Genomic DNA, 26,532 nt, shown 5'->3' on the forward strand with positions numbered 1-26,532 from the left:
CTCCCCCCTCTCCCCCTTCAATAAAACCCCACCAGGGGAGCAGCAGCCAGGAACATTTTTTTACTCCTGAAAAAAGTAAGAATTCCCTCCTCTTCTCCTTTGTGCTCAGAAGCATGTCACTTCCCCCCCCCCATGCCTTCTGCTCCTGGTGTCCCTGTTGTCCTGGGGATGAGGAGAGCCAACCGGGTTGTGTAGGGGGCTGGGCTCAGCCTGGAACAGCAGCAGCAGGCAGGTGGATTCTCCCTCCCTGCCTGCTTCCTCTGGGTGTTGTTCCCTGCCAGCCTGGGAGCAGGTGTGGGGAGGGGGAGCCTGTTTACTTGCCACTGCTGTCATGGGCTGAACCCAAGCCCTACAAATCCCAGCTGGAGTAGGGCAAGAGCTCCTCTCCCCCAAGGACAGCAGCAGGTGAGGTACGAGGATTGGAAGGGAAGGGGATGGAGAGTGGAGGGGATGTGGTTCTGAGCATGGAGGAGAAGAGATGGGGGATTCTTCTCTTATTTGGGACTTAAGCTTGGGTGCTGCTCCTGATGTGTGCTTAGAAGAGGGAGTGTGGTTGTGCCATTGCACCTCTTCTGGATCCTCCTCAGTGCATAACACAAAGTTCATTAACTACAGATTGCTGAAGCAGATTTCCTCTTTCTGCATGATAGGGTTTGTATTTGTGTCTGTAAGTACATTTCTTCCTGTAAGGACAGAGTTGTGGAAAAATTGTATTTTTCCAAAGAAAATGATCCAGATCTGGGCCATGACAGCCAACAGTTGGATCATCAGGAGGCATGAATGTTGTCTGCTTGCACTGCAAGCACGCAGTTAACTAGATTCAGCTTCTTACAAGCTGCCAGTCCCAAAATTAGTGTCACCTCTCTAAATACCACAACAAATGGGCATTTGTACATTTTATTTTTATATCAGATGCTAGCGATGCATCTCCTTTTCACTGGTATATTTGTTCCTGAATAGCCAGTTATATTAATCTTTTCTGGATTCACTTTTGGACTTGCTTTCTGTATCCATTCTCTGGTGAAATCTTAACCTGATCTCCCGTGTCCAATTTAAATTAAACCAGCGTTACTTCCACTGGCCACTGCCTCTCATTGATTTTGCTTGATTCATCATGTCTATATAAAATTCTTCCAGCGTATTCTCCATTGTGTTCTTGAGGCTGTGTGTTTGGGGACTGCATTAGGCAAAGTGGTTCTTCTTGTTACAGTTAAAACAGCTTTCTAAATTCAGCACAACGTTTGCAGGAACGTTGCCTTCTATGCTTAGTATATGTCTGCTTATCTGTTCTCTCTCCCTTAGCATAATCCTTGCCAATGAAAAATCCTACCCTGTGAGGTAGCTTCTTACTAGTGGGAAATTCCACCTGTGAGGTGGCATTTTCTGGCTATATTTTTTTGAGGCCTACTGCTTGAAACGACCCTTTTTGGTGTATGCAGCTCTGCAGCCTGGGCCTTCACGGTTTCTGCTGCCTTGCACATTTGGATAGCCTTTTCTCGTGACAAAGATCCCTAATACAATAGCCTTTTTATAATGCAGTGTTTGTGATGCTACAAATAATCCTGTCTGTAGTAAGAGATTCTGTCAAACACAGTTGTTACTCAGGCTCTTTAGATCAGTAACATGCTGGTCTATCCTTTCTCCTGTGGTTTATTTTCACATTAAACATCTGTGTCTTTCTAGCATCTCATTCTTTTTGGCATGGAGTATTCCTCAAATTTGGACAGGATTTTACTTAATTTCATATCTTTTTTGAAAGCAAAAGTGTTACCAGGTCTTCCTTCTCCACAGTGTGCAAGATAGATGAATTCACTGTGTCTTTTTTTCCCTTCAGACTCTGTGGCTACTAGGTAGTACTGAACGTGCTCCAGTTCTCCGTTAATATTGCCCAATATCAGAAGAGCAAGTGGATGATGTTGCAAAACTTCCATGACTACCTGTCCTTTTACTTAATGTGTGGGTAGCTCACTTATGGTGGCCCTTGTCCTTTCACGTGGCTATGTTGCTTCACTTATTTTCAGTTTTCAACTTTTTTTCAGTTAGAACTTCAAAGAGTTGAGATTCATTCTCATTTGCCACTTCTAACACCATGTAGTGACCACCAGCTTCAATAAATGCAGACATACATGAATGAGAAAAGCTAAAAAGCAAGTTTTATTAAGCAAGTTCTACAGATCCCCTGTCTGGCTCTAACAACTGGCTCACTAGCTGTTACCTGAAAATGCAGAGAGAAATGACATTTTTCAAGTGATCTGGTCCTTGAAAGTGCTCCACAGCTGTAACTTTAACACACATGCATGGCTGCAGAGCACTTTTTAAATGGCTGATTGCACAAAAAATTAACCTTGGTTAATTACATTAAGAGGCTCAAAAACAGAGTGCCCAAGGGAATTTGTGTTCCCTCCAGGGTTAATTTTTCATGGTGGGGGCAGGGCTGAGCTGGTGCTCAGTCTTGCACCTGGGCTATCAGGGGGGGAGGAGAGGGAGCTGCCTGTTGAATGGCGGGGAGAGGGCCCAAGGCTGGGGAACGGGTGGTTTGACAGCCTCCTGGAAGGCTGTTTGAAGCTGGGTCAGTGCCAGGCTCGCTCCAGCCCCCGTCTCTTGACCCAACAGGCAAATGTCTGTTGGGTCAGGGGGTGCTCTGACTCATGGTGCTTTATATAAAGTGCCACAAGTTAGATTGGGGCCCGTTTAACGTCTCTCTGCACCCTGAAGGACCATCTCCCATTTTCCAACTCCCACAGTCTCCTGTTTTGGAGCTGGTCTAAATTATAACTTCTGTCACTACACACCCCTCTTGGGGGTCTGTTCAATTTACAAGACATAGTAGTCTCAGGCCCAGTAACCTTTCTGTGTTCTGGTCTTTTCATACAACTGAGGTAGTTTCAGAGTTACTCATCCCTAGAGTTCCTTGTTAATTAATTCATACCATTGGTTCTCAACCTTTTTAGATTCAAGGTACTGCTCGGCAAAAGCTATCTCTTTTCTTTTGCTTGATTTCGGACTACAGAAAAAAATATTCCGCTTTACAGCACCGTTTCTCAAACCGTGGGTCGCAAGAATACACGAAGGGGTCATGAACAAACTTAAAAAATGGATCAACAAACTTTAAAAAATGGTTTCTCCTTTTAAAAAGGAGAAAACCGTGGGAAACAGGCTTTTCCCCTGCAGGCTGGTGGAGTTCCAGGCTTCGTGGGCCCCCCCCCATGTCCCACACACTGGGGGCCTGGGTGCAGCATGTCAGCAATGAGGGGCATTGGGTCAAGATGTTTACAAATGGGGCCTGGTGCAAAAAGGTTGAGAAACACTGCTCTAGAGGATATCCAAGTGCAATCAGCCTGGAGTCAAAAAACAAGCTGTTACACAAGCAAAAGGCTGCAACTGGTCTCCTGTGCAGGCTCTTCTCATCTGGACTGCCTTTCTCCAGCAGTGCCAGGTCTTAAATATGAAATTATCATATTGGAAGCTCTAAATTACTATCTTTGCTGAAAAACTATTGTACACTGAAAAAATATGCAAACAAGTCTGCAAATAAGTCCTGTTTACTTTCTATTGCTCACTATCTCCAGTGAGTGAGTGAGAACTGGGTCATCCGAGTTGAAGCATTTCTGTATTTCAAGACAAGCAGTCATAAAAAAGTACAGACAGCAAACCCTCCCCAGGTTGCTCCTTGGGGTCGAACGGCTGGGGGAAGCAGAACTTAGGTGCATCCGAACCCCAAGCCTCTGGGCTTGGGCCTGCAAGTAGGATGCCCACCAAAGGTTTTGGGAACATCTGAAGCCCTAGATGGGGGTGAAAGATGTTTGCCGGTAGTACGGTGACTTACGGTTCTGGACTGACTCACAGATTTGGAATTCGTTTTGGCTGATTTGGCTTGGAATATGGAAAATTTAGATAAATAATGAAAAACCCCAGCAAGCCTGAAGGACTCCCTGAGTGCTTGGGTCGTGCATAGGGTACATCAGTTATCTGCTCCAAAAATTATTGGGTAGCCAGATTGTAGCTGTATTGGTCTAGAGGCATCAAGGAACCAGGCCTCATGGTAGACGTGGTATGTTTTATTAGACCAACTAGATTTTTGCAAATTTTTTTTGCAATTTCTTTCTTTTTATTTATTTTTTTAACAAAAATCTAGCCGGTCTAATAAAAGATTATCACCTCTTGCCACGAGTCCTGCCTCAAAAAACCAAACTGATCGTCCACTTGGAGCACGTTTACTATTATTGATCGTGCCTTGTACCAGGGCTGAAACGACCATACAGAGGGGATAATTACCGCCCACCTGGCAGCGCTGCCTTTGTGCTCCCAGTTGCTGAGGTCCTCTCTAGTCAGTTCAGCAGGGCTGTCTGGCCGCAGATTGGCTAGCAGTGAGCTCATGTATTTATGTAGCTTCCCCCCCCCCCCCGCTTTCGCACAGCAGCAGCAGCGCACCGGGCAGCCTCTTTCAGTGCAGTCAGCTGCTGCCTTGGCCGGAGCGTCTTTGTGTCTTTCTGCCGACCCGGCTGCGCGGTGTTGGCGCTGCAGAAATGTGCAGGCTCCTCATTGCGTGTATTACGCTCTTAGGTAGGGTTTATTGACGTCAGGAGGAGGCAATGGCTGAGCCCGCGGCTGCCGAGCTTGGTGCTGCAGTCCCCTCCAGCAGCAGCAGATGATCCGGGAGCAGGGGCTCGCGCTGCTGCTGCTGCTGTCACATGCGGTTGCACTCACTGACTTGCAGGGGCCGGAGCACCGAAGGCCCCCGGGAGGCACTGCGCCCCGCGGCACGACTGCCTGAGGTGACATCCGTGAAGCTGCCTATGGAAATGGAGGAATAAAAGGCCAGAGGAGTTGGGGCTCTATGATGCCGGCAGCACTCGCAGGACTCTTTCCCCCCTTCCTCTCCTCTTGCTCTCGGATTTGACATCATGTATGTGGCTGATGGCTGGGTTTTTAGGAACGACTGAAAGAAGAGGCTAGAGAAGCATTTAGTAGCCTTGTTCTGATTTGAAAGGATCTTTTATTTTTTCTTTCCTTCTTTGCTAACAGCAGATGTTTCTCTCTCTTTATTGTTTTAGGTCTGTTCACATTGTAGCCTTTGGCAATGAAAGGGAGGCCTTTTCAGAGGAGAATCAGCAGCCCAGTCTGATTTGGACCTATCTGGGGAGAAGTGCCCTCATTTCAGAGACTGAAAGCAGTTTGTTGCTGAACTCTGCCAGTCACGTTGGAAATCCTGTTTTCACTGAGTATCAAGCCCGTGTGTTTGGAAATGTCAGGCTGGTGGTACATGACTGTCCCCTTTGGGTAAGAAACTAGGGTGAAACGTATAAGCGTAATTTTAAAAAAAAAGGAGCGGCTCCCAATTCAATGCAGTTTTTATTGAATCTGCCAATTTCAGAATTGGAAATAATAAACCATTAGAAGTGGATTTACAGTATTAAACACATAATCACCCAAGGATATGCTCCCAGGACCAACGAGATGAAAAGCCCCTTAGCAAAGCCACTGCCTACTGACCTATATGAGGAGGCAATATTTTCAACTCACTTGTTTGGTGAAAACTGCATTGAAAAGAGTCCAAAAGAAAACAAGAAACCTTTTGTGTGGCTTGAAAACCAAGCTCTCTCTCCAAGTGTTTCTCTACAGCAGTAAAGCAAAGCATATATGAAAACATTTTGATAACTTAAAGAGGGAATCTGTTTCCCAGAAATAATCCAGCTTTGAAAATTACTGAGACATTTTATAATGGGGCTGTTTGGAGTTACGGTGTATGGATTTATTTCTTTTTTTTGTTGGTTCCTGCTTAAATGCGTTGAATTATCAAATGCTGAAAAGCAAGTCCTGAGCCAGAAAAAGAGAGAGAAACAGTTTCTGATACTGTCCCATTAATTCAGCACTTCTGTTTGAAAGTAAACTTATTGAATCCTGAGCAAAAATTGGCTTGTTACTGACCTTGTGAGTTTAATGGAGAGCTGATGGGTTCTTGCTAGGTTTAATGTTTGATTATTTCAGAGCACTGTTCTTTCAGATTGTTGTTTAGTCAGATATACTTAGATTCAGTTTCATAATATTACTTAGAGCCTCATCTTGAAATCCTTGCGCACCCAAAATTTCTCTGTAGGAATTCTGAGTGGAAGAACTCAGCGATCAGATGCCTTGTTCTCTAGCGGTAGCCATTGTGTGTGATGACCCAGTCAACTAGAATTGAGGGCCTGGTTTTGAAAGTTTCACCTTGCATAGTTTTTGCATGTGTTGGTCTGTGGAACCACACCTTATTGTAAATGCCATTCAATATGAATAAAGGTTGGAGAATGGATGTATAAAGAGATTGGAGGATATCAATAAAAGAAACTGGAAGGAGGATTGGTAATGGTAGGGCAAGGTTGTATGGTCCTGGAGAGAGCTCACAAACTTCAGATGTTTGATTGACCTTTACCAGTATTTGAACTTTTGGGCTGCTGAACAGAGAGCAAGACTTTCAATTCTGGAGGCTGTAGGTTTGCAGAAACTAAATATCAATAGCAGCAGCTTATATTGCTTTGACACCTCCTCCATGTTTCCTGAAGTGCTACAGTCTTCTATCTCCAAGCTTTCCCAGCTGGAGCAGATAAAGAGTTTTTAATGAAGTGGGTATTTTTTGCTTACTTGGAGTGGGTAGTTGTATAATTGGGTTCTCTCTACAAAAGGCTGGTGCTTGCTGTAGAAGAGACTGTTTTGGCTTCTTTAGCTTGCTCTTTGGACTGTTACTTAGACTTTTTTATATTTGATGACCATGCCTGCTCCATGACTATAGGCCTATGGAAATTATAGAGGTGCTTCTGCTTGTCACAGGTGATTTAGGACAGATCACAATTGTTCTTATAAGCACCTCAATTTGGGTACTGTAACACCTGAGAATTACATACCTTGCCCTAGTAAGGTGAGCCAAACTAACAGGCTTGGGCACCTAGTTACCTCCTAGGAAATTAGGTACAGGAGTTAAACCAGGTAGCCAGCATGCTAAGCAGGGGGATACCAAGAATTAGTTACCAGGAAATGCTGGAAATAGGAATGTGAAAACTCCTGCTTGTCTCTGGGGCTCAGATGCATGACTCAGGGCCGCACATAAATTCTTAGGCACTTCCATAAACTCAGGGTCCAGAAGTAAGGTGCCTTCCTGAACAGACACCTAATACATACTGACTGTTCGGTACAACATGCAGGACCTTAGGGTTGCTCTCAAACAGTCAGTGTCAGTGGTAGTGCTGGTGGCTGCTTTCTGCATAATAGCTTGTTAGTTGAAAATGGGAGGGTGCCAAGTTTCCTCATCTTGGGGGAGGGGGGGGCTGGAACCCACAGCTTCCACTTCCCAGAAAAGTGCTGTAACCACTAGGCAAATTTCAATTCAATACTCTGATCACAGTGAGTGCTCTTCCTGTTGAGCTGTCTCTTTGGGCAGAATTGCTGATGTGAATTTTTGTCTGAATGTGCATGGATACTTCTGTCTAGGTATAGAGGTATCTTTTCAGACCAGAATGAAGATGCAGATTGAATCTCTAGGCGGTTGATTGATTTGTAGGCAGTAGAAAGGGGTTGATTTGGACCTAAATCCAGATCATCGCCTAAATTCCACCCAAGTTTGGTTTAGACACCTATCTTTTTTTTTTTTTTTAATTTGGCTCTTAGTGAGTGCACATTTCAGAAGAATTTGCTCATATTCCTTTTATGACTGGAACAAGGCTGAAAAAGACCATTTTGGGGTATAGATCAGAAACCTGCATAGAGTTGTGGGCCTTCAGGAGGATTTGTGACTTCTTGAACTTCACTGTGATTACTTCTTGACTTTATCATCAAGGACCTTCAGTGATTAATTTCTGCAAGAACAATCAGTAGGGCTTTTTCAAAACAAATAAACCTCAAAAACAAAACAAAATTGTTCCTGTTTCCCACCAGGAAAGCTTCTGTGGAAGAAGAGTTGTGTGTACAGAATACATTTCTGGTGACTTTTAACACTGATAAACGTTACCCATTAGAGGAGCCCTGTATTTCCCAAGCAAAGTCCACCTTTTATTTTTATTTTAGTTTCTTTAAACTTTAATCCACGAGCAAATGACTTTACAAATGTTGACAATTGATTAGGAGGAAAATCTCTGATACTGTGCGAAGTTCTGAGAAAGGTATGGCAAAGGAAATGTAGTTAAAATCAGTAAAGCAATCCTACATGGTATTTGTTTTGTGCATTTTACAATATTTTCCCTACTCGGCAAACATCTGAGAAAATGTGTGGTGCGAGAAGAAGGGAGAGAGCAACATTCTGTAAACCCCTTTAAAGGATTTCTATCCTCAGATAAAGCCAAACATACTCTGAAGAACCCCCAGTCCTCCCGAAGTTTACATTCATTGACCATCAACCCAGGAACCTGTCTCTCTTTACACCAAAGTTTCTCTCAAAACAAGAACAAACACTGCAAGCAACAGTTACTGGGCCATGCATGGCTCTGGTTGCTCCTCATCTCTGTGAAGGCGCATGCGGTTTCATTGTTGAACAGGTGCTTGGAGAATTCCTCCCGGGATGTCCACTAGAACAGCTGACAGCTTTGGGTTTGTTGTTGATGGCACTGTAATAATAGTTGCATTTGTGGTTCTCCTGCAAAAGACACCTCTCTAGAGGAATGCGGTGGTAAGAAACAATAAGTTTAGAGCATGGAGCACTGACAAGTGCCTTGTCCTATGGCTTTTGGAATAACAGCCTGATTCTGCTGCAGCCTAGTGAAGGTCCCCCTGAGGGACTTGGCTTAAAACAGTGTTGTAATGGTGTATTTCTTCCAGATATTTGTCAACATATGAATAGGTGTATCTGACTACTTAGCTACATATCAGGAGCACATCTTTGGCTTGGCAATGCAGAAGTGAGTAGGCAGGATGGAGCCCATAAGGAATATTGGGGAATTAAGCACTAAACAGGGATCTATAAAATGTCATCCTGTAGAGCAGTGGGAGCCAACCTTTTTGGCAGGAAAATAAGCCCTGCACCCTCCCCAGCTGCCACTTCTATCCCCTTCCCTTGCCTGATTGTGCTGCTCTGCTTTTTGTTCCCTGCCCTATGTTCCTTGCCCTATTTGCTGCTCTGCTTTCTGCTCCCTATCCTGTGTTTCCTGAACAGTTGTGCTTAAGGTATGATAAGGGTTGAGGTATACAGGGTTCCCTTGTATGAAGTGTAGCACTTATTAAGAGAGAGAGACACCGTGTATAAAGCATGCAGTGAGTTACCCTATTCACCCAAATCCAACACAATTTCAAGTTTAAAATAACCCCCCAAAATTAGATTCTATACACATCTAATTATAAATTTCTTAATAATTAGATTCTATACACAGATAATTATGTTTTAAACCTTTCCCCCCAACCACTGTAATGGGGGGAGCAAGTGGTAGGGAAAGCATTGGTAGGGGGTCATGTGCCTTGATCTCTATTACCTCCCCTCCCAGTGGCCACTGAGCTCTGCCATTTGCTCATCTGCCATTTGGCATGCTGCTGCTTAACATAATTGTGTGGGGGCTCTGGCTCTGACCCTAACACATGGGGCAGGCAGCAACAGCTCTAGTTCCAGCCTCTGGCTTGGGTGAGGGCTGCAGCTGTAGCAGCTTCTCTGCTGCTACATAGTCTTCCCTGCAGTTCTTTCAGGCTGCAGATCACACGCTGTCCCCCATGCTTCCCCCTCTCTCTGTATCATGTAGTCTCTTCCAAGCTTTCCTAAAACATGCCCCCTCTCCTTTCCCTGCCACACAAGCCACTGAGGTCCTGGCCAGGCAGCAGCGGTGGCAGTAATAGCTCCAGCCCTGGGGCAGAGAGTGGCTGTAACTCTGAACTCAAGCCTTGGTCATGGCCAGGCCCAAACCCACTGCCTGTCCCAGGCCAGTACTTGAATCCAAACAGGTTTTTTTTCCTCCGTGTTGAGTGCAGAAAAAGTGTTATCTTGGATTTGAGCAAATGAGGTACTTACTTTGCTAAGTGGTTGTTCTGCTTTAGGAGTGTCGATCAGACAGCCCTTTGGACCTGTGGGATAACATATTGTCTCAGGAGTCTTGAAAGTGTGTCTAACCACTTTTCTATACCCTTACCTTTTAGTTTCATTTGCTTAATCTAATGCCTAAGGATACTTAGTGATAATTCCCCTGTATCTGTTGGCTCAAAACTATACCTTTACATTCCCAATTACGCCTTACTCATGCCCCATACAAGGTGATGTCTGTTGCATCTATTTTTACCTGAAAACTGGGTTACAAGTTTAGTTTTAACCTTAGTCATCACAGAGTTCTTAACCAGGCCTGGTAAGCTAGAGCAAATATTTGATTAGAGAAAACTGATCTTATCCTAATTCAGTATGGTCTTTCTGAGTTTGTGCAACTTAATGATAAACTCTGTTTTAGCTAATCTGTTTGTTGTTGAGTTTGGAAATGTAGTTGGGGGTTTAACAGGTGTGCTTGCTGCAGGTTTCTGGCCTATACCCGTACTCCCTGCCAAAAATACTCCTCTGCTTTCTGGTTGCTGTGCTGTCTGTCCACTCCCTGATCTGTAGTGTGTTACTGCCTGTGTCTCTTTTGGCATTGTGCTGCAGGTTGGCCAGCCCTGCAGTAAAGTATGAAAGTATGAGAGTGATGTTGTAGTTGTGTGATGGTCCAGGAATTATCACAGAGGCAGGGATTTCTTAGGGTGACATCTTTGAATGGACCAAATGGCCTTGTCTACACGAGATGCTGACTGACTGTGCAGTAGCTCGTTACTACTGCTTAGTAGTGTCACGTGGCATGAACTGTGACACAATGCTATGTGCAGTCAGTGTCACCAAAAAGCCATGTTGGGGACACTAATGCACAGTAACTCCAGTTACTGCGCAGTCAGCGTTTCATGTAGACGCAGCTGTTCTGTAGTTGGAATAGATGTGGGCACAGACAGAAGTGACACTTTTCACCCAATCTGGCCAAAGCGGTCTATAGCCATGACCGAGCACAAGTGGATGGCTGTAAATTGCTTAAAAAAGGCTGATCAGGTGGGAATCTGAACCCTCATTGCATGAGGGTTCAGATTAAGACGTTTCAGAACATAGTGTTTTCTGTAATTTATGTCTGCCTGCCAGCCTCTGAGCTGTTTTCAGAATGGTAGGGGAAGGGAGCAGAGGGAGTTTGGTTTGGGATTTTTTTCAGCCCCAATCCTCCAGTAGCCACCAGGGAACCCCTAGAACAAGCTCCGTCTGCTCCCTTCCCCCCCCCCCTCCCATTCTTAAAACTGCAGCCTGTCAGGGAAGAGGGGCTGTTGCTCGGGGAATCCAGCTGCAGGCTGGCAGCCAGCACCTAGATTCTCCTCCCCCTGGAACCAACAGTGAACTTCTGTTTGGTCTGCGGGATTGTTGTAACAGAACGCTTCCTGCAGAGCGTTATGAGTTACAGTGGGGAGCTGCACTTCTGTCTGCACCCTTAGACAAGCTTTCAAATGTAAGCGTCTTCATTCTGACGTCTTGCATTTGAAAGCTTGTCTATCCCAAATACGTAGTTTGTCCATTAAAAAATCCCACCCTAAGAAATTCTTGCTGCCTTATAGTGTATGAAAGAAATGTGCAAGGTAATAATGTGGAACAGAATGCCACTCAAAAATAGCACTGCAAAAGCAGATCCTGGCTGTGTAGGACACTAAAGGCAAGAGGGGACAAATCTTGAACGTCTTCTGAACAAAATTTTTGATCAGCCTGTTCTTCTAAGAAAAAAGCAGCAAATGATGTTTTAGATTGCAGTGGCTCAACTGCTCTCTGCTCCCCTGGGTTATAGATTTCTGCTAGCATAGTTATGGAGGTCAGGGATGTGAAGAAGTATGTGATTGCTGATTGACATAGTTGTGCCCTGGTATAGATGCCATGCAAGTAAAACTGCTTTTACCATTATAGCTGGTTTTATATAAAGAGAATAGTTTTACAAAGTGCATACAAGGGCTATACAAAGCGAAGCTGTAAACAGTTGTTTACAGCTATTCCTAGCTTAGACAGCCTCTGACTTGTCTGGATGGGGCATTCTAAAAACCTAAATGAGTTAACTAAATTTGTGAAGTAAAAGTGCTTAGACCCCTGTGTGGATGTTCTAATTCATATTCAAATGGCTTTAGTTTACTATAGTTATCTAGCCAATACAGGGATCTCATGTATTTTAATTCATGTGTATTAACTTCACACTTTTAGTTAACTTGTCTGAGGTTTCCTGGGTGTTCTCATTCTCATGTACCTAAACCCTAACAGAGGAGGCTTTCTTCAACATAACAGGTTTTACAGAATTTACATTTGGTTTGTTAAGCTTTAGTACTCAGTTCCACTTTTGTAGCTAGTAGCTTGTAGTCTCCAAAAATAGGGCTTTGGGGTAAGAGAACCTGCTTTTGTTGTGCTTTGGCAATGTAATCAAGTTAAACTAATATATTTAGGTAATACTGTTAGCAAAGCCTTGGCTTTCAGTGACACATTTGCTCAAACTGCTAAATAAAGCAGAGGTTATGAAACCATTTATATAATGTATGTAGGAACTGAGTGGAAGCTTTTTGTTCTTGTAAACAGAACAAAAATGTAGTGAAGCAGAATCTTGAAGGAGTGTTAGATATAAATCTTTGTTAGTCAATAATAAATAAATATATATAATTACTGACAGTAGCCAAAATCAGAGAGAGTATATAAAGTTTATAAACTGAATAACAATCAGTAATGTATTTTGTTACTGAATCTTTTCATGCAGTATTTTAATGGGATTCATATAGATGAATGAAAAAAGTCTGATTTTGATCATTTTTAAAATTTACTTTGAAAATTCCATATATACACAACAAATCGCTTTGTAAACCCATACAAAAAGGTTCTACAGTATTTAACAGGGTTAGAGTAAAGACTGGAAACTTCCACCATTGAAGCTATTTTATTTTAATAACATTTTGAGATCAAATGGTTTAAGGAGGAAATTACAGTTTTCCATGAAAAACTTATTTTTAGACGAGCAAGAGTTTCAATTTCCATTCTTAGGATTCCATAAATTCATAATGCTGACTGTACACTGCAACAGCAGTGAAGGGGGCAGTGGTTTTGACCTATGAGGTTCTAAATGGCCTGGGCCTAAGGGACTGCTTTCTCTCTTATGTTGCATTGTAATCCCTAAAATTAGCCAGGAGCAACCTCCTGCAGATTCCAATGTTCCAAGTTTGCTTGCCAAAAATACATGCAGGGGTATCCTTGGTAGTCTTCTCTCAGTTCTCTCCCCCTTGATGCTACCAGAATCTAAGCCTGAACATCTTCCAGAATCCCTGGAAGAACTTCCTATTTTGAGTTGGAACGTCTTTGTAGGTATATAGAAGGCAACGCTAACATGGGATATTATTTGGAGGGAAGGGCGTTGCATTATAATTTATTTTAATAACCTCTATTGGCTTTTATAAGTTGTCTTGTTTCTCCTCTTCAGTTCTCTTGTTCATCTGTTTTATAAATTATTTTGTTGTCTTCTGTCAGATGCCATGAACATTTGTTGGGAAGGTTGGCATAGAAATCTAATCAATAAATACCCTTTTTTGCATAAAATGCATGCATCCCCAGGAGTCTAGAGATTTGGGGGAATGGGACAGGTGTCAACATTAATTGCTATGGCTCCCAGAGCTGCTCTGGGATGATGTGGCTGGTCCACAGGGTCTGATCCGGCACAGCCTTAGATCTGGTTTGCCAGATCAGGCAAGTGTGTAGGCTTGCTGTACAGCCAGACCAGGCATAATGGCTCCAGACTCAGCAAGTTTATGGGGTCAGACCCTATGTGTAGCCTTAGACCTGGCACCAAGCTGGCATGCAGTGTCAGTCTTCAGCTGTGTCCCGCACGTGGCCTCAGAGCCAGCACTATTAATCAGGCTAATATGTAGGCTTGGACCCAGCACATGGTCCCAGGCCTGGTGTGCAACTCCAGATTTGGTGTTCCAGATCAGTTACCCATAACATTTTTTCAAGCTGTCTATCAATAACAGGATATTTGGGGGGATGCTGTATATGAGGAAAATAAGGTAAATATAAGGATGTCATGTGAAAGAGGCTAAAGCATCTTGCTGTGTCCCTAGAGGCATATATTTGAGTCTGGCTCTCGATTTGTATCAAACAAGCTGCTTCCCGGTAAAACTAGGTGTAGGTGGGTACATGGTCATTTGGGCTGTAGAGTTAAGAGACGGATTCTGATGCTAGCCATGTTGGCTACAGGCCTTAATGGTGCCTTAATGTGTGCCTTAATCGTGTAAGTTCACTAGGCTTGGTTTGATCTTTGACCTCTTTTTCAGTTGTTGACTACGTTGCCTAAATCCAAACAAGAAGATTATATGGAGAAATTTATAAAGCAAACTCCTCTTCTTTTAGCTGCATCTCTACAATCAAAAGTAATATTATCAGCTAAAACATAACTTTAATATGAAAGAATATATGCATCGCGTCCCTTTATTTTTATCTCTAGGAGAGTGGATTCTTGACCCATGGTTTTTTTTCTTTTTAGGATATATTTGACAGTGATTGGTACACATCTCGGAATCTTATCAGTGGAGCTGATATCATTGTGATTAAATACTCTGTGAATGACAAGTCTTCATTTCAAGGAATAAAGGACATTTATGTCCCAATGATAAAGAAAGCATTAAACCACTGTTCAATTGCAGTCATAATTTCTGCTGTTGGTGCAAGAAAAAATGGTAGGTACTCATTCTTATATCATCAAAAGTTGAAGTTTTACTTTGAAGGTAGATATTAAGTTGGTCACAGTGAAACAGTTTGCCATTCAGTAGATCAGTCAGCAGCAACAATGAGAATTAATAATCTGCTTTGACCTTTTTGTCTAATGTGCTCCTGGATGGGTCATCATCTGTGGGGATTTTGACCTTTGAATCTGTAGGCACAAATCTATAGTCTGTTTTTAAAATTACAGATCAGCTACATTCATTAGCTCTTAAATGTCACCTAGGGACAGAGATGCAGTGTATTAGACTGGGTGACATAAGGACAAAGGGGCTGATCCCTCTGACGACAGAGTAGTAAGCGATGAAGTCTATACTCAAGGTCACGTGTAGCTCGCACAGATCAGTTTTAATTAACTATGTAATAACAGTTGCGGTTTCTGGGTTTCAAACTTCCTGTGTAATAATACAAATCAAAATAAAAACGAATATTAAAAAGACCAGATCTAGTACCAGAACATTTAATTAAAAAAATTAACAGTTTGTGTATCTAAAAAGCAGATTTTTTTTTATAGAAATGAAAATTATAGCCTTGCTATCCTGGGTACTGTCATCAGAATTCTTACACTAAGTAAAATTAAGTGTGGCTACTAGTCAGCGGGGAGATCTCCGGGAAAAATACACCCTGCTGTAGGGAAGACGTATTGTTTCTTTTGGTACTTTTTACACAAGGGAAATTTGTCAAAAAAGCCTTTTGCCTTTTTGTTTACTTAGCCTAAAAAAAAAGTTTAGTGTGTTCATTCCTTATTCCATATTTCCAAGCATTGTGCAGCCTGATTTTTGCCAACTTTTATGTAGTCTAATAAGGTAGGGGTTTAACTTTTAAAGAAATCTGCACCTTTTTTACTTATGGATGCTTTCAGAAGTAAATAGAATAAGCAGCTCTTGACTCTAGTCAGATACAGACATTACACCTTTACAGCTGTAAGTGATTGGAAACCTATCTATATCAGTAACAGAAGAGAATTTTGGTGCATAAAACCAGTCTATACTCATAATAGAACAGAAGTTTGGAATGTGTAGACTGGTTTAAAAATGGTAGCACCCTCAGTCTAAGATTTGCGCTCCACCAGAGGGCCAATGTGTGTTCTGTTTGTTACGGATCAACACTACGCTGCTTCCAGAAAACTGACTGCGTCTACACAAGACACTGACTGTGGAGTTGTTACTGTGCAGTCCTTTAGTACTTGCACTCACAAGTACTAAATGACTGCGGGGTAACCAAAGTTACTTAGTAGTGGTGTCGCCAAACGGCTTTTAGGTGATGCTGACTGCACAGTAGCTCACTACTACTGTGCAGTAGCATTGTTACGCTTTGTGTCATGTGATATTACTGCGCAGTAGTAACAAGGTACTGCATAGTTAGCGTCTCGTGTAGACATGGCCACTGCGTAACAGATCAATTCTGCCTTGGGCTTTTTGAATGTCTGTACCTAGCCTGTATGTCAGAGTCAGAAGTTATTTTTGAAGTTAAAGGGTCAGATTAAAATAAGTGTTTCTGAACATTCTGAAAGTACTTTTTATTACCAAGAATAAGGGACATAATTTATGAAAAATACTACCTTTCTCTGGGTGCATCTTGGCCACTTTCTATCTCATGTCAATATTGTTTGAACAATCAGGCAAATAATTTTATTCTGTAAACTGAATACAAATGTACATAAAAATGTTACCCTAAGATTACCAAGGGCTACTTAGATGTCTTTATTTCTTCAGTGAACCAGAAAACCTGTTACTTTATTAAATATAAAAGAAAATTGGCACAAGATTTAACTGACATTGCAAAGCATAGAAGCAAAACAATCTGCTCATACAAATCTCAATAAAAGATTAGAGCTTAAATAAGGAATGGTGCAAAACAATAAAATGTCAGCCTATTTTGTATCGTGCTGTTTGGGATTAACCAAACTGCAGAGTATCTGGGTTTCTAAATGATGCCGTGATAAATAAAACATGTTTTCCATTGTCATGCTAATCCAGGACATCATGTCTTTTATTGCAATTGTTGCTCCTTTCTCAGTTAACTGACAAACCTAGGAAAATACAAGATTTAGGGTAAAGATTAACTGCAAGATTCTAAATGTGGACTCGCACAGAGCCAAATTATGGCTTGTACTACACTTAAATAAGAGAACTAGGGCTGCAGTGGCAATTCACCTCTTTCTCTGCTGTGTGGTCTTCCTTTTTCATGGTCAAAGTGTAAGGGGATAAAAACAGCTGTGTGGGGACTACCATAATACACATGCATATGGGGTGAGAATAAAAGTTGTTTTTATCTATGCAGCTTTATTCTTGTAGTTCCAGACTCTTCAGAGCTTTATATTCCAGTCTTAATATTCTTTTAACTTATATTTTTGTTTTAATGTAACAAACTGCATTTATCTAAAAGGCAATATTCTGAAATGATTTAAATAAATGTGTATGCTGCTGCATTAATAGGTCCCCTTCATTGCACACATGAATTTTGCTAGGTTTCAGCTTTCTGTTCTGTTGCTGACTGTATAATGTTTATCTTTACTAGTTCTTAGAAACCAGTTTACCTTGGAGTATTTAATTAAAAATATCTTGCCGTAAATGTTTTCTCAGAAGTGCCTTGCACTTGCCCACTGTGCACTTCAGACAGGAGGAGTTGTGTTACCACTTCTGAAGGGATTCAGCTTGCTAAAGATCTAGGAGCTACTTACCTTGAACTGCACACTCTCAATGACTTCTATATAGGAAAATATTTTGGAGGAGTGGTAAGTAGAACGAACATTGCACTCTTGTAAATACAGCATAGGGCAGATATTCCTGATGTTTCTTTTAAAGTCCGAATCTTGGCTCTAACTTACAACACTGCATAGAACATGCATGAGAAAATAGATAAGTGAAACAATGATTTGACCATTTCTACGCTACACATTTTTTTCTCTAAAATTTTCCACTGGTAGTACATCTTCACTAGGGATAGCAATATTAGTAGCACTAGAGCTTACCCTGTAGAAACTTTTTTTGGAAATGTGCCAACACTATGAACAGCTATATTTCTAGTTAAAATGGACTAGACACCAAATTATTTATAAAATGCTTCAAATTGCTCAAGATTTTTAGTAGGATTTATTATGAATTGCTCAATCAGTTGTTTTCCACTTGAAAGTGGGCATGCTAAGGTATTTGAAGTTTTATGCATTCCTACAATTACCTTGTTTTCAATCATTAGACAGTTTAGAATCTCAAGCAGTCTATCTAATCAGTTGAAATTACCTTACATTGATCTCCAGGATTAAAATGCTGGAAAATGCAGAAATGGGTTGAAGAAAGTAAACTATGGAACGATGAACATTTGCACAACAAGTTAAACGTGTGTTATTTGGAGCAAGGACTTTATATGTACTTATACCAGTACAGTTAAATTTAGTACAACCCCTCTTGCATTCTGGTCTAGACATACTCTTTAAATGCTTCTACAAAATTAGTTGCATTTTAATGTTGAGTAGAAAATTAGCCAGAACTGACATTTCTGGTACAAAAATGTATATGGATCGTGCTTTAGATGTTAATTTATGTCCTTGTGATTTATTATCTCTCAAAACTTATTTAAGTGGATTATTGGGCTAGTCTTCTTTTCTGGTAACGAAATTTTGCCTTCATGCAGGAAATTAATTTAATACAATGTTTAAAAAAGAACCCATTTTCCTATTAAAAGCCATGACAAATTTTCTACTAACTTCAGTGAATAGAAGGCCAAGCCCTTAAAGTTCAGATTTTTAGAACTAATGTTACAAAAATGTAAGTTTGCAAATACAAACTGAGCAACTGCATGTGTAAGACAAATAAAAAACCTGAGAATTGCTGTGAAGTTGACCTGTTTTTGAACACGCCACTTAAGCATTTGTTTTCCTTAAAAGTAGGCCATAAAGGTAATTTGAAAAAAAATTTTTAATTACTGTCACTTTTTTTTTTACTTTATGATGTGGGGAAGAGACTGAAGTTTGTTTGTTTGTTTGTTTGTTTCCCTAAGTAATTTCTTTTCTTCTGAGTTGGGTTTTTTGGGGTTTTTATTTTTATTTTAGGAATATCAGACGTGTCACATGTTCTTCCTTCTTAACTAGGACTTCCTAAGCACCTCGAGGTGTCTGTTTTTGAGTTCTTATATCTTAATTATATTGTTTGTTTGTTTTTTTAATTTAACAAAGACAGCCTTTTGACTGAATGTTCATTAGTCCCTGTAGTTAAGTAGGACTTAAGCTATTTAAAACTATTTTTGCTTGAAGGATTCATGCTCGCAGTTGCTTATATATCAGTTGTTTCTGTTTTGATGTAACTTTTTTCTGGTAGGATATCATTAGTTCTACAGTAGACGTGCACCAATACATCAGTCCATATCATATAGGAACCGATAAAAGGAAAATTGACGTTGACATTACCAGTGATTGGCTGCTTTTGTCTGATGAGGCTGATTTTTAAGGTTGCCGATTTTTTAAATGCCGTGTGCATGGGTGCAGCCGCAGCATTTGGGCAGCCAGCCTGGCAGCTTGGAGAGCAGGGTCCATCTGGTAAGTCTGTTGGGCGGGGCATATCATGGCCCCCCCCATGGTGAGGGAAGGAGTGGGACTGGGAAAGGGCCAGAAGCTGCCTGGCCGGCCGGGACACAGGACAGAGCTATGAGCAGCTTGTCTGGGGGGTGTGGGGAGGTAGGGGCAGCTCCTGCTGCTGCACACACCCCGGAGCAAGGCATGGTGGGTATGTGCTCCCTGGATCTGTGCATGGGGTGAAGGCTGCAGTGGCAGCCTGCCTGCAGCCAGGGGCAGCACCACCAGGGTCTTCCTGGTGGGGGGACTGAGCCATGGCTATGATCAGAGTGGGTGGTGATGCTGAAAGAGGGGTTGGGGGAGTTACAGTGAGTTTTGGGGTGGATGTAGTCCATCCCAGAGCCCCCCTCTCAGTGCCGCCTGCCCCAAGTGAAGCTGTGGCCCAGCCCCACACTGGGAAGAGCCCAGCACTGCCCCCAACCTGTAGTGGCAGCCTGCCTTCACCCTGTGCACAGATCTGGGGGGGCATGTGTTGCCCATGCCTCCCCCAGAGGTATGTGCAGAAGCTTGAGCTGTCCCCTCCTCCCTGTACCCCACCTGGCTGGGTAGTCCCTGCCCCATTCCCTCCCTCGCCATGGGGGCCTTGATATGCTCCTTCCCCCAATAGACTTACTAGCTGGATGATGCTCTCCAAGCTGCTGGGCTGCATATCGGCATTTTGGATCAGTATTGGCCAGTATAGCTTATTAATAATCACCCACCAGTATTGGCCCAAAAAATCTTCATTAGTGCACCCCTGTTCTACACACCACAAAGCCTTCCAGAATCAACAGGATTTTGAATTCTTAGTGTAAAAAATAAGGAACGTTTTGGCACGTGCCTTTCACTTCTTCTGACACAAAATATAAGGAAACTTTGTGAATATATTAATTTTATAAACATTTTACCTCAGAGTTTCTCTCTGAGTCCTAACCACAGGTATTTACTTTGTGCTTGCTGTGTAAACTGTGCCCTGATGTAAAACTCCTTCTTGGTTAAGTACAGCCATTCAAAGAGTCCAAGGCATAATGGATCTAAGTAATGTGGTTTTCTTTAAGTAGCCTAGGTTAGACTGGTGGTGAATAATGTATGTATTTACCCTTTGGTGGGAGATGCACACAGGCTGCCTACATGGGCCAAGACCTGCAAGTTGTGGGTATTACTGCTTTTTTCCCAGCATGCCCTGTGGGCTTCTGGAGACTTCCATGCATAGCTGAGCACCTGGGCCATCCCTGGTTGGCTGCTGAGCACAGGCAAGCATGCCTCCATGTGAGCAGGGAGTTTTAGAGGAAAGGAGGCTGGGATCCCAGAGGAGAGCAATCTAACTTGAATCAATAGTTCAATACATTGGTCTAAACTAAATTGATTAGACTTGAGTGCACATTGAACCAGGGGGTTCTTTGACCAGTTTCTGCCATTTTTTACACCGGTCTATGTGTGCTAAACTTCTGTATGGTTATGGGTTTAGATAGATTTCCAGTCATTTGGACCACTTTATGTGTAATGCTTATGTGTGACTAGTTGTTTTAGATATTATTTTAGTTGGTGTTAGAATATAATATTTAGATATTTATGTCAAAATATCTGAATTTTCAAAAGTATAATACTTTATATTAATAGGAAAGGCAAAATGGATTGAAAGATGAAGCATTAAAAAGCATACTGAAGCCACATTCTTGGTCACAGATCATCTATACTGTTCTATAAGATTAAAAATACACACATAGAAATACAATTTAAAAAACTGCAAGTATAAAAGAACTTCAAAGTATAATGCTAAAACTCCCTTTATATTTACATTATATCAGTTTCCCTGCAAATAACTATCAGTATGCTTTGTAAGAATTATTCTTTCTACAGAAGTATATTAAAATGAATCCCTACTCTTGGGAGGTGCTTGTAGTAACCAGAAAGCTATTATGCTGGAAATTCTCCAAGCGTCAAATTAAACCTCAGGGACAGAGAGCGTGTTTCTGTCCCTGTAGAGGAGTTACTGCTGAGAAACAAGTCTGCTTATTTACTCCCTTTCTGTGTGGACCCCAGACCAAGCACTTAGGCGGAGGAGACAGCGTGGAAGAGGTCTCACTTCCCAGGAAGTGGCCAGCTGCTTTCTGCCAGTGAGTCTATGGGGCCTGCTGAAGATTTGACACGTTCCCAGCATTATCATTAGATAATGCTGGGAACGTGTCAAATCTCAGCATGTCTCATAGATTAGTTCATTGTTCCCAGTTTTTTGAGCTGGGATTGAGCCACATAGAGGCCAATATCTGTGCTTCCTTTTTCACTACTGCTCATTTAATTTGAAATAATTCAGTATTTGCTGTAAAGCCACTTTTGCATTAGTATTTATTGCAGTGCTGTTAAGGTTTTTGACACCATGACTTCACTACAGTTGGGATTGACAGAAAAGCCCTACATTCTATTTCCATCTGTATTTGTATACTTCTAGTTTAGAGAACCTCCTGCAAGTGCTGAAAGCGTTTCAGATGTGTGTCTTCATTTCCTTCTAATGTACAGTCTAAAGAAGGACACTCGCTACCTGTTTCCATGTTTATTTATGTCTCCAGAATTCTTTATGGCCATCCTGTATATTGTCATGAGGGGGCTATTCAAATGTGATGGATTGTTCCATTTACCATTTAAGGATGAGTGTGATGCCTTTAATGATTGTGGGAACATTCGACTCGGACTTGTTTTGGCACAGCAGTATTACTTGATTGCCAACTACATTATTCTGCTTTCTAAACTTGGCCCTAAGCAGGGTAGAGTTTCTGTTTCTGAGAATTTTTGAGGCTCTGCTTTCACTTTCTAGTAACTTGAACCTGGTTTGCATAACCTCTAGTCTGTCTTTATCTGTATCACTGGTTCCAACTCAGACAAAGAAATAAGGATTCTTAAATACTTGACAAAGGCTCATTCCCTTAGAAAGTGAAATCTTAATAACCATGAGTAACATCATATAAGATTCAAGGTAATAGCTACAGATACTGCTATATGCATTTGGTAGAACTGAAGCTTCACCTTTACCAACTGTACTTCAGTTCTTTACTTGTATTTCTTTATCCATCTTACATTATTTTCAGCCTCTTGCAAAACTGATACTTACTTTCACTCCATGGACTGTTTCTTTTTAGGGTGATAGTATGTTTTGTCTTTTATTTCTGAAAAAAGCAAATCATGCTTATACATCATTTATATAACATGCTTTTTTTTACTTTATAATAAAGCAGCTTATAAAAGTCATATTTTTCAATGCTGTTGGCTAGTTCTTGGCAACATAATATGTATAGTGTTAGCTTGCATTTTGGTGACTTGCATCCTGATTATTATCCATCAGTTTCTGCTCTTCCTTGAAGTCCTATTGTAATAGTTGTTCTGACTGGTACATTAATTGGTAACAAGTCAATGATTTCTGACTTGACAGAATGAATAGAAAATTAACCATCATCCAATCTGTTGTTGTTTGTTATAACATTGTGCTGATAATTCAAATTTCAGAATGAAATCAGCATGGCCAACTGTTGACATTGGCATCAGTGGCAGTTGTGCATATAGATTGAGAGCATTGAATAAATACAGCATTTAACTTATTCTTAAATACATTTATTTGTATATTTTAAAAATACATTTCATGTTTTAGTTGGAGTATTTTATGATCCAGTGCTTGAATCAGAAGACATCTGAAAAAATGAAGAGAAGAAAAAAACCCCACAAGTGCCATGGAGTTAAACCACCTCATCTTGAACAGCCAGGTGCTTAACAGTGTCCAAGCTGTACATTACTGTTCATTGTGTTGTTTATTTTCACCAATAATACTCATCAGATTGTACTAAAGGTTTATAATTAGTCATTATCACTATCAGCAGCTGCTGTCATCTAACATTTTAAGCAAAGTAGACTGTGTAATAATTTTGGGAGGATTTAAATTAATTTTGGAATAGTTTGGTAAAAATGTAGATGAGGTTATGAGGGATCATAAGTTACAATTTTAATATGTTGTATGCAGAAGATTTAAGATTGTACACATGGCAGTGAGTAAAGAATCCAGTTAGAAAAATTATCAGTAGAGTTTGAGTCTTTACAGGCTCTACAGAAGAGAACCAAAACATGTAATTATGTAATATTAACTGAGATAATCTGATCTCAGCTGGCTAGAGTGGGGATGTCCTGCTGGCAGCCCATTGGCCTCATGTGGTCTGTGATGGATTAAATTGTGCCTCCTAGGCTCCTGTTTAGTCATTGTCCCCCCCCCCCACTCTAGTTGCCACAGTAGCTAGAATTTCGAGGCTCCCCCTTCCTTGTTCAGCTGCCACTTCTTATCTTCCACAGGCAGCTGAGGGTGAATCTGAGGAATGCTGTGCAGTTGGCAGTGAGCACGGCAGGGGGGCAAAGGCACATGGTGCAGTGGGGGGAACAGATGCTTAATGTAGTGGTGGGGGTGTGCCTTGCAGCAGGGCAGTGTCTGCAAGGATGTACTGTGGTGGGGAATGGGGTTGGAGGCATGCAGTGCAGTGGTGGGGGCTGGGGGTTGCAGGCACACAGCGCAACAGTGGAGAGGGACATCCATGGTGTGCACAGTCTGGTGGGGGGGCATGGCTTGCCCTGATGTAGCTCTTGGGGCATGTACAGTCCTGAGTATGGAAACCATACAGCAACTACATAAGTATACTTCCCTCCCATCCTCTTCCCTCACCCCCACTTTTAAACGTATCCCTGCATTCTAGGTATGGGTATTTTATTTGGTTATTCCCAATAACCCAACTGTGAACATGCAATTCTGTTTTAAATTGACTTGCATATTATTTATTTGTGCAAGCATGTGCAAAGGCTTTTAAAAATGAAGGCCTAAGTATAGGCTCCAAAAAACTATTTTGTTTTTTTATTTGCACCAAAATATTTTAGAGCAAGACTTTGTCATGAAATTTTGTGAGATCCCTACAGTCTCCCTCTCAGTTCAGTTTTGAAACGTAATGGCTAATTACAGTATATATTCTGAAGACAAGAGCCCAATTAAAACAAGACAGAGGACAAGAAATTCATGGGGAGAGTAAAGGAACATAAAAGAAAAAAAGAAAAGGCTAAAAGATATTTTTAGTTTATATTTTAATATAGTTTAATATGGTTTAGTTTAATGTAATCTTTTGTTCTTTTGATAACTTAATTATACCTTTAACTATAATAATTTTCATTTGAAGTTGCTTTGTCTTAATTATCTGATTTTACATATAATTTGTTTTATTAAACTGCGAAGTTTTGAATTTATTGACGAAGAATACAGGACCCAGTCTTGCCTTCAGTTAAAAACAGTGGTAAAATTCCTATGGACTTGAGACCCATTGTTATCTCCTAAATCCAAAGCACCCCTTCAATTATGATAACGATAAGAAATTATCACTTTCTTGCAATACATGTTCTTACAAATTTGGTTTCCTGAAATGTCCTAATTGTTACTCAGCAGTATTCCTGCCCAGAGCAGGGGGTTGGACTTGATCTTTTGAGGTCCTTTCAAGCCCTTAATTTCTATGATTTCTGTGATTCTACTAGTTCTGATATGAAAATCAGGGTATTTACACTGGAAATGAGCTACATCTAAAAGTCAGACTGGTTGCATGGGTGGGAGTGAGGGAGTTCAGTTAATTCAGGGTAGTTGCAGCATCAATACCTATATTTTCTTGTGTATCCTATGCCCCCAAATAAGACACGCACCTTGTTGTGAGATGACAGAATGAAGAATAAAAGATTTTTCCAAGAGTGTAGCCGAAAGCTGAGTTTATGAAACGGAGGCAATGTCTGCTTTTCAGCCCACTTTTCTTCCCCTAGCTGCTGCTCAGACAAAAGCTAGAGTTTTTTAATCCTATACATACCACTGCTGCTGAATTGATAGCAGCTTTTGGCTGCGGACTTCACCTCTGCTGCAGGTTCTTGCCAGAAAAGAGGCACAGCTCCTGGTAGCCATTCCAGTGTCTCCATGCTTCCAGTCCAGTCCAGAAGTCAGCCTCTTAAGACTGCACTCCAATGTTGGAGGGCTATTTTTTGGGAAAGAACTGTGTATGTTATGTAAGTAAATCCAGTAATTTTGCACTGAAACATACATTATATGTTTATCAGAAGGCAGGGCTGTGTGACTTGCAGACTATTAAAGGCATGAGCTTTCATAGGCTACAGCCTCCTTCATGAATTCTGAAGCAGTAAGCTGTAGTTTACAAAAGCTCAGGCCTTTCTGAATCTGTTAGTTTATAAGGAGCCATAACATCAGACTGTGCAGCTAACCAGCTCTCTCTAGGGCCTCAAGTCTTTCTAGATCTATTTTCCCCCTCAAATCTGGCGGAGTGTATGACATTGAGACTCTTTCACTAATAGGCATCCAAAGAATTTGAACTGGTAAAGCTCTAAGTATATAGGAAGATAATTCTACTAAACGATAATATGGGTAAAGCAAATACTTGTTTATATGGTTTTCAGGAAGTCTCTTTTTTAATGTAAATACATATGAGAAACCCAGACAGAGATCAATCGTGTATACACTATGAATCTTTGCATTCCTTTTTTAAGACTTTTAAAATTGAAGAACTTACTTTACTAAATTATTATTAATATATATCATTGTTAACATATTCTACTAATCTCATTCAAGGTGGATAAAACTGGATCTATCCAGTCCTATTAGTTGATTATGGAGTATATTTTTAAGACAACATTTTATTGAAGTTATACAAGTATTTTCTTAATTCTTTATTTGATCTAGTTTCTGAGAAATAAAGATGCTTTTTTTTGTGTTGTAATTAATATGGAAGTAGAGTCATAAAACAACTCATTCATCATTATTTTTAATATTCTCTTTAGAAAAAATGCCAATCTTGAAAGGTGAAGCCTCGCATTATGACTCTGACTTGCATAACCTGCTGTTCTGCTGCCAGTGTGTGGATGTGATATTTTGCTCAGAAGACTTAAGGAATGTAGGAGAAGCACACAAGATTATTTTATGCTCTGTAAGCCATGTCTTCATGTTGCTTTTCAATGTGAAGAGTCCAGCTGATATTCAGGATTCCTCTGTCATAAGGACTGCGCAGACTCTCTTTGCAGTAAACAATGAAGCTGTTTTTCCAGTTTCTAGCAGAGGCTCACCATGCAACCCACCAGTAAGAGTCATTGTTAAAGACTCCTTCTTCTGTTCTTGTTTGTCAGACATTCTGCACTTCATTTATTCAGGTATCCTGTCAGAATGGTTGCAGCTGCTTATGTCTTTTAAAAA

At 41.1% G+C, this 26,532-nt stretch overlaps 1 protein-coding gene across 1 annotated transcript in view; it reads left to right on the plus strand.

Annotated features, from left to right (window-relative positions):
* The first annotated feature begins 4,569 nt into the window (after window positions 1-4,569).
* RHOBTB3 (Rho related BTB domain containing 3) overlaps window positions 4,570-26,532 on the plus strand; it is a 55,260-nt gene continuing 33,297 nt past the window's right edge. The window contains exons 1-6 of the mRNA XM_019532399.1: window positions 4,570-4,906; window positions 5,055-5,280; window positions 14,496-14,688; window positions 17,317-17,468; window positions 22,921-23,032; window positions 26,124-26,489. Coding sequence (XP_019387944.1) covers window positions 4,905-4,906; window positions 5,055-5,280; window positions 14,496-14,688; window positions 17,317-17,468; window positions 22,921-23,032; window positions 26,124-26,489 — 1,051 coding nt within the window. The 5' untranslated portion in view covers window positions 4,570-4,904. The remainder of the gene's footprint in view (window positions 4,907-5,054; window positions 5,281-14,495; window positions 14,689-17,316; window positions 17,469-22,920; window positions 23,033-26,123; window positions 26,490-26,532) is intronic.

Source organism: Crocodylus porosus, unplaced genomic scaffold (genome assembly GCF_001723895.1).
Source record: "Crocodylus porosus isolate Cpor-Errol unplaced genomic scaffold, CroPor_comp1, whole genome shotgun sequence".
In the NCBI taxonomy this organism is placed as follows: domain Eukaryota; kingdom Metazoa; phylum Chordata; order Crocodylia; family Crocodylidae; genus Crocodylus; species Crocodylus porosus.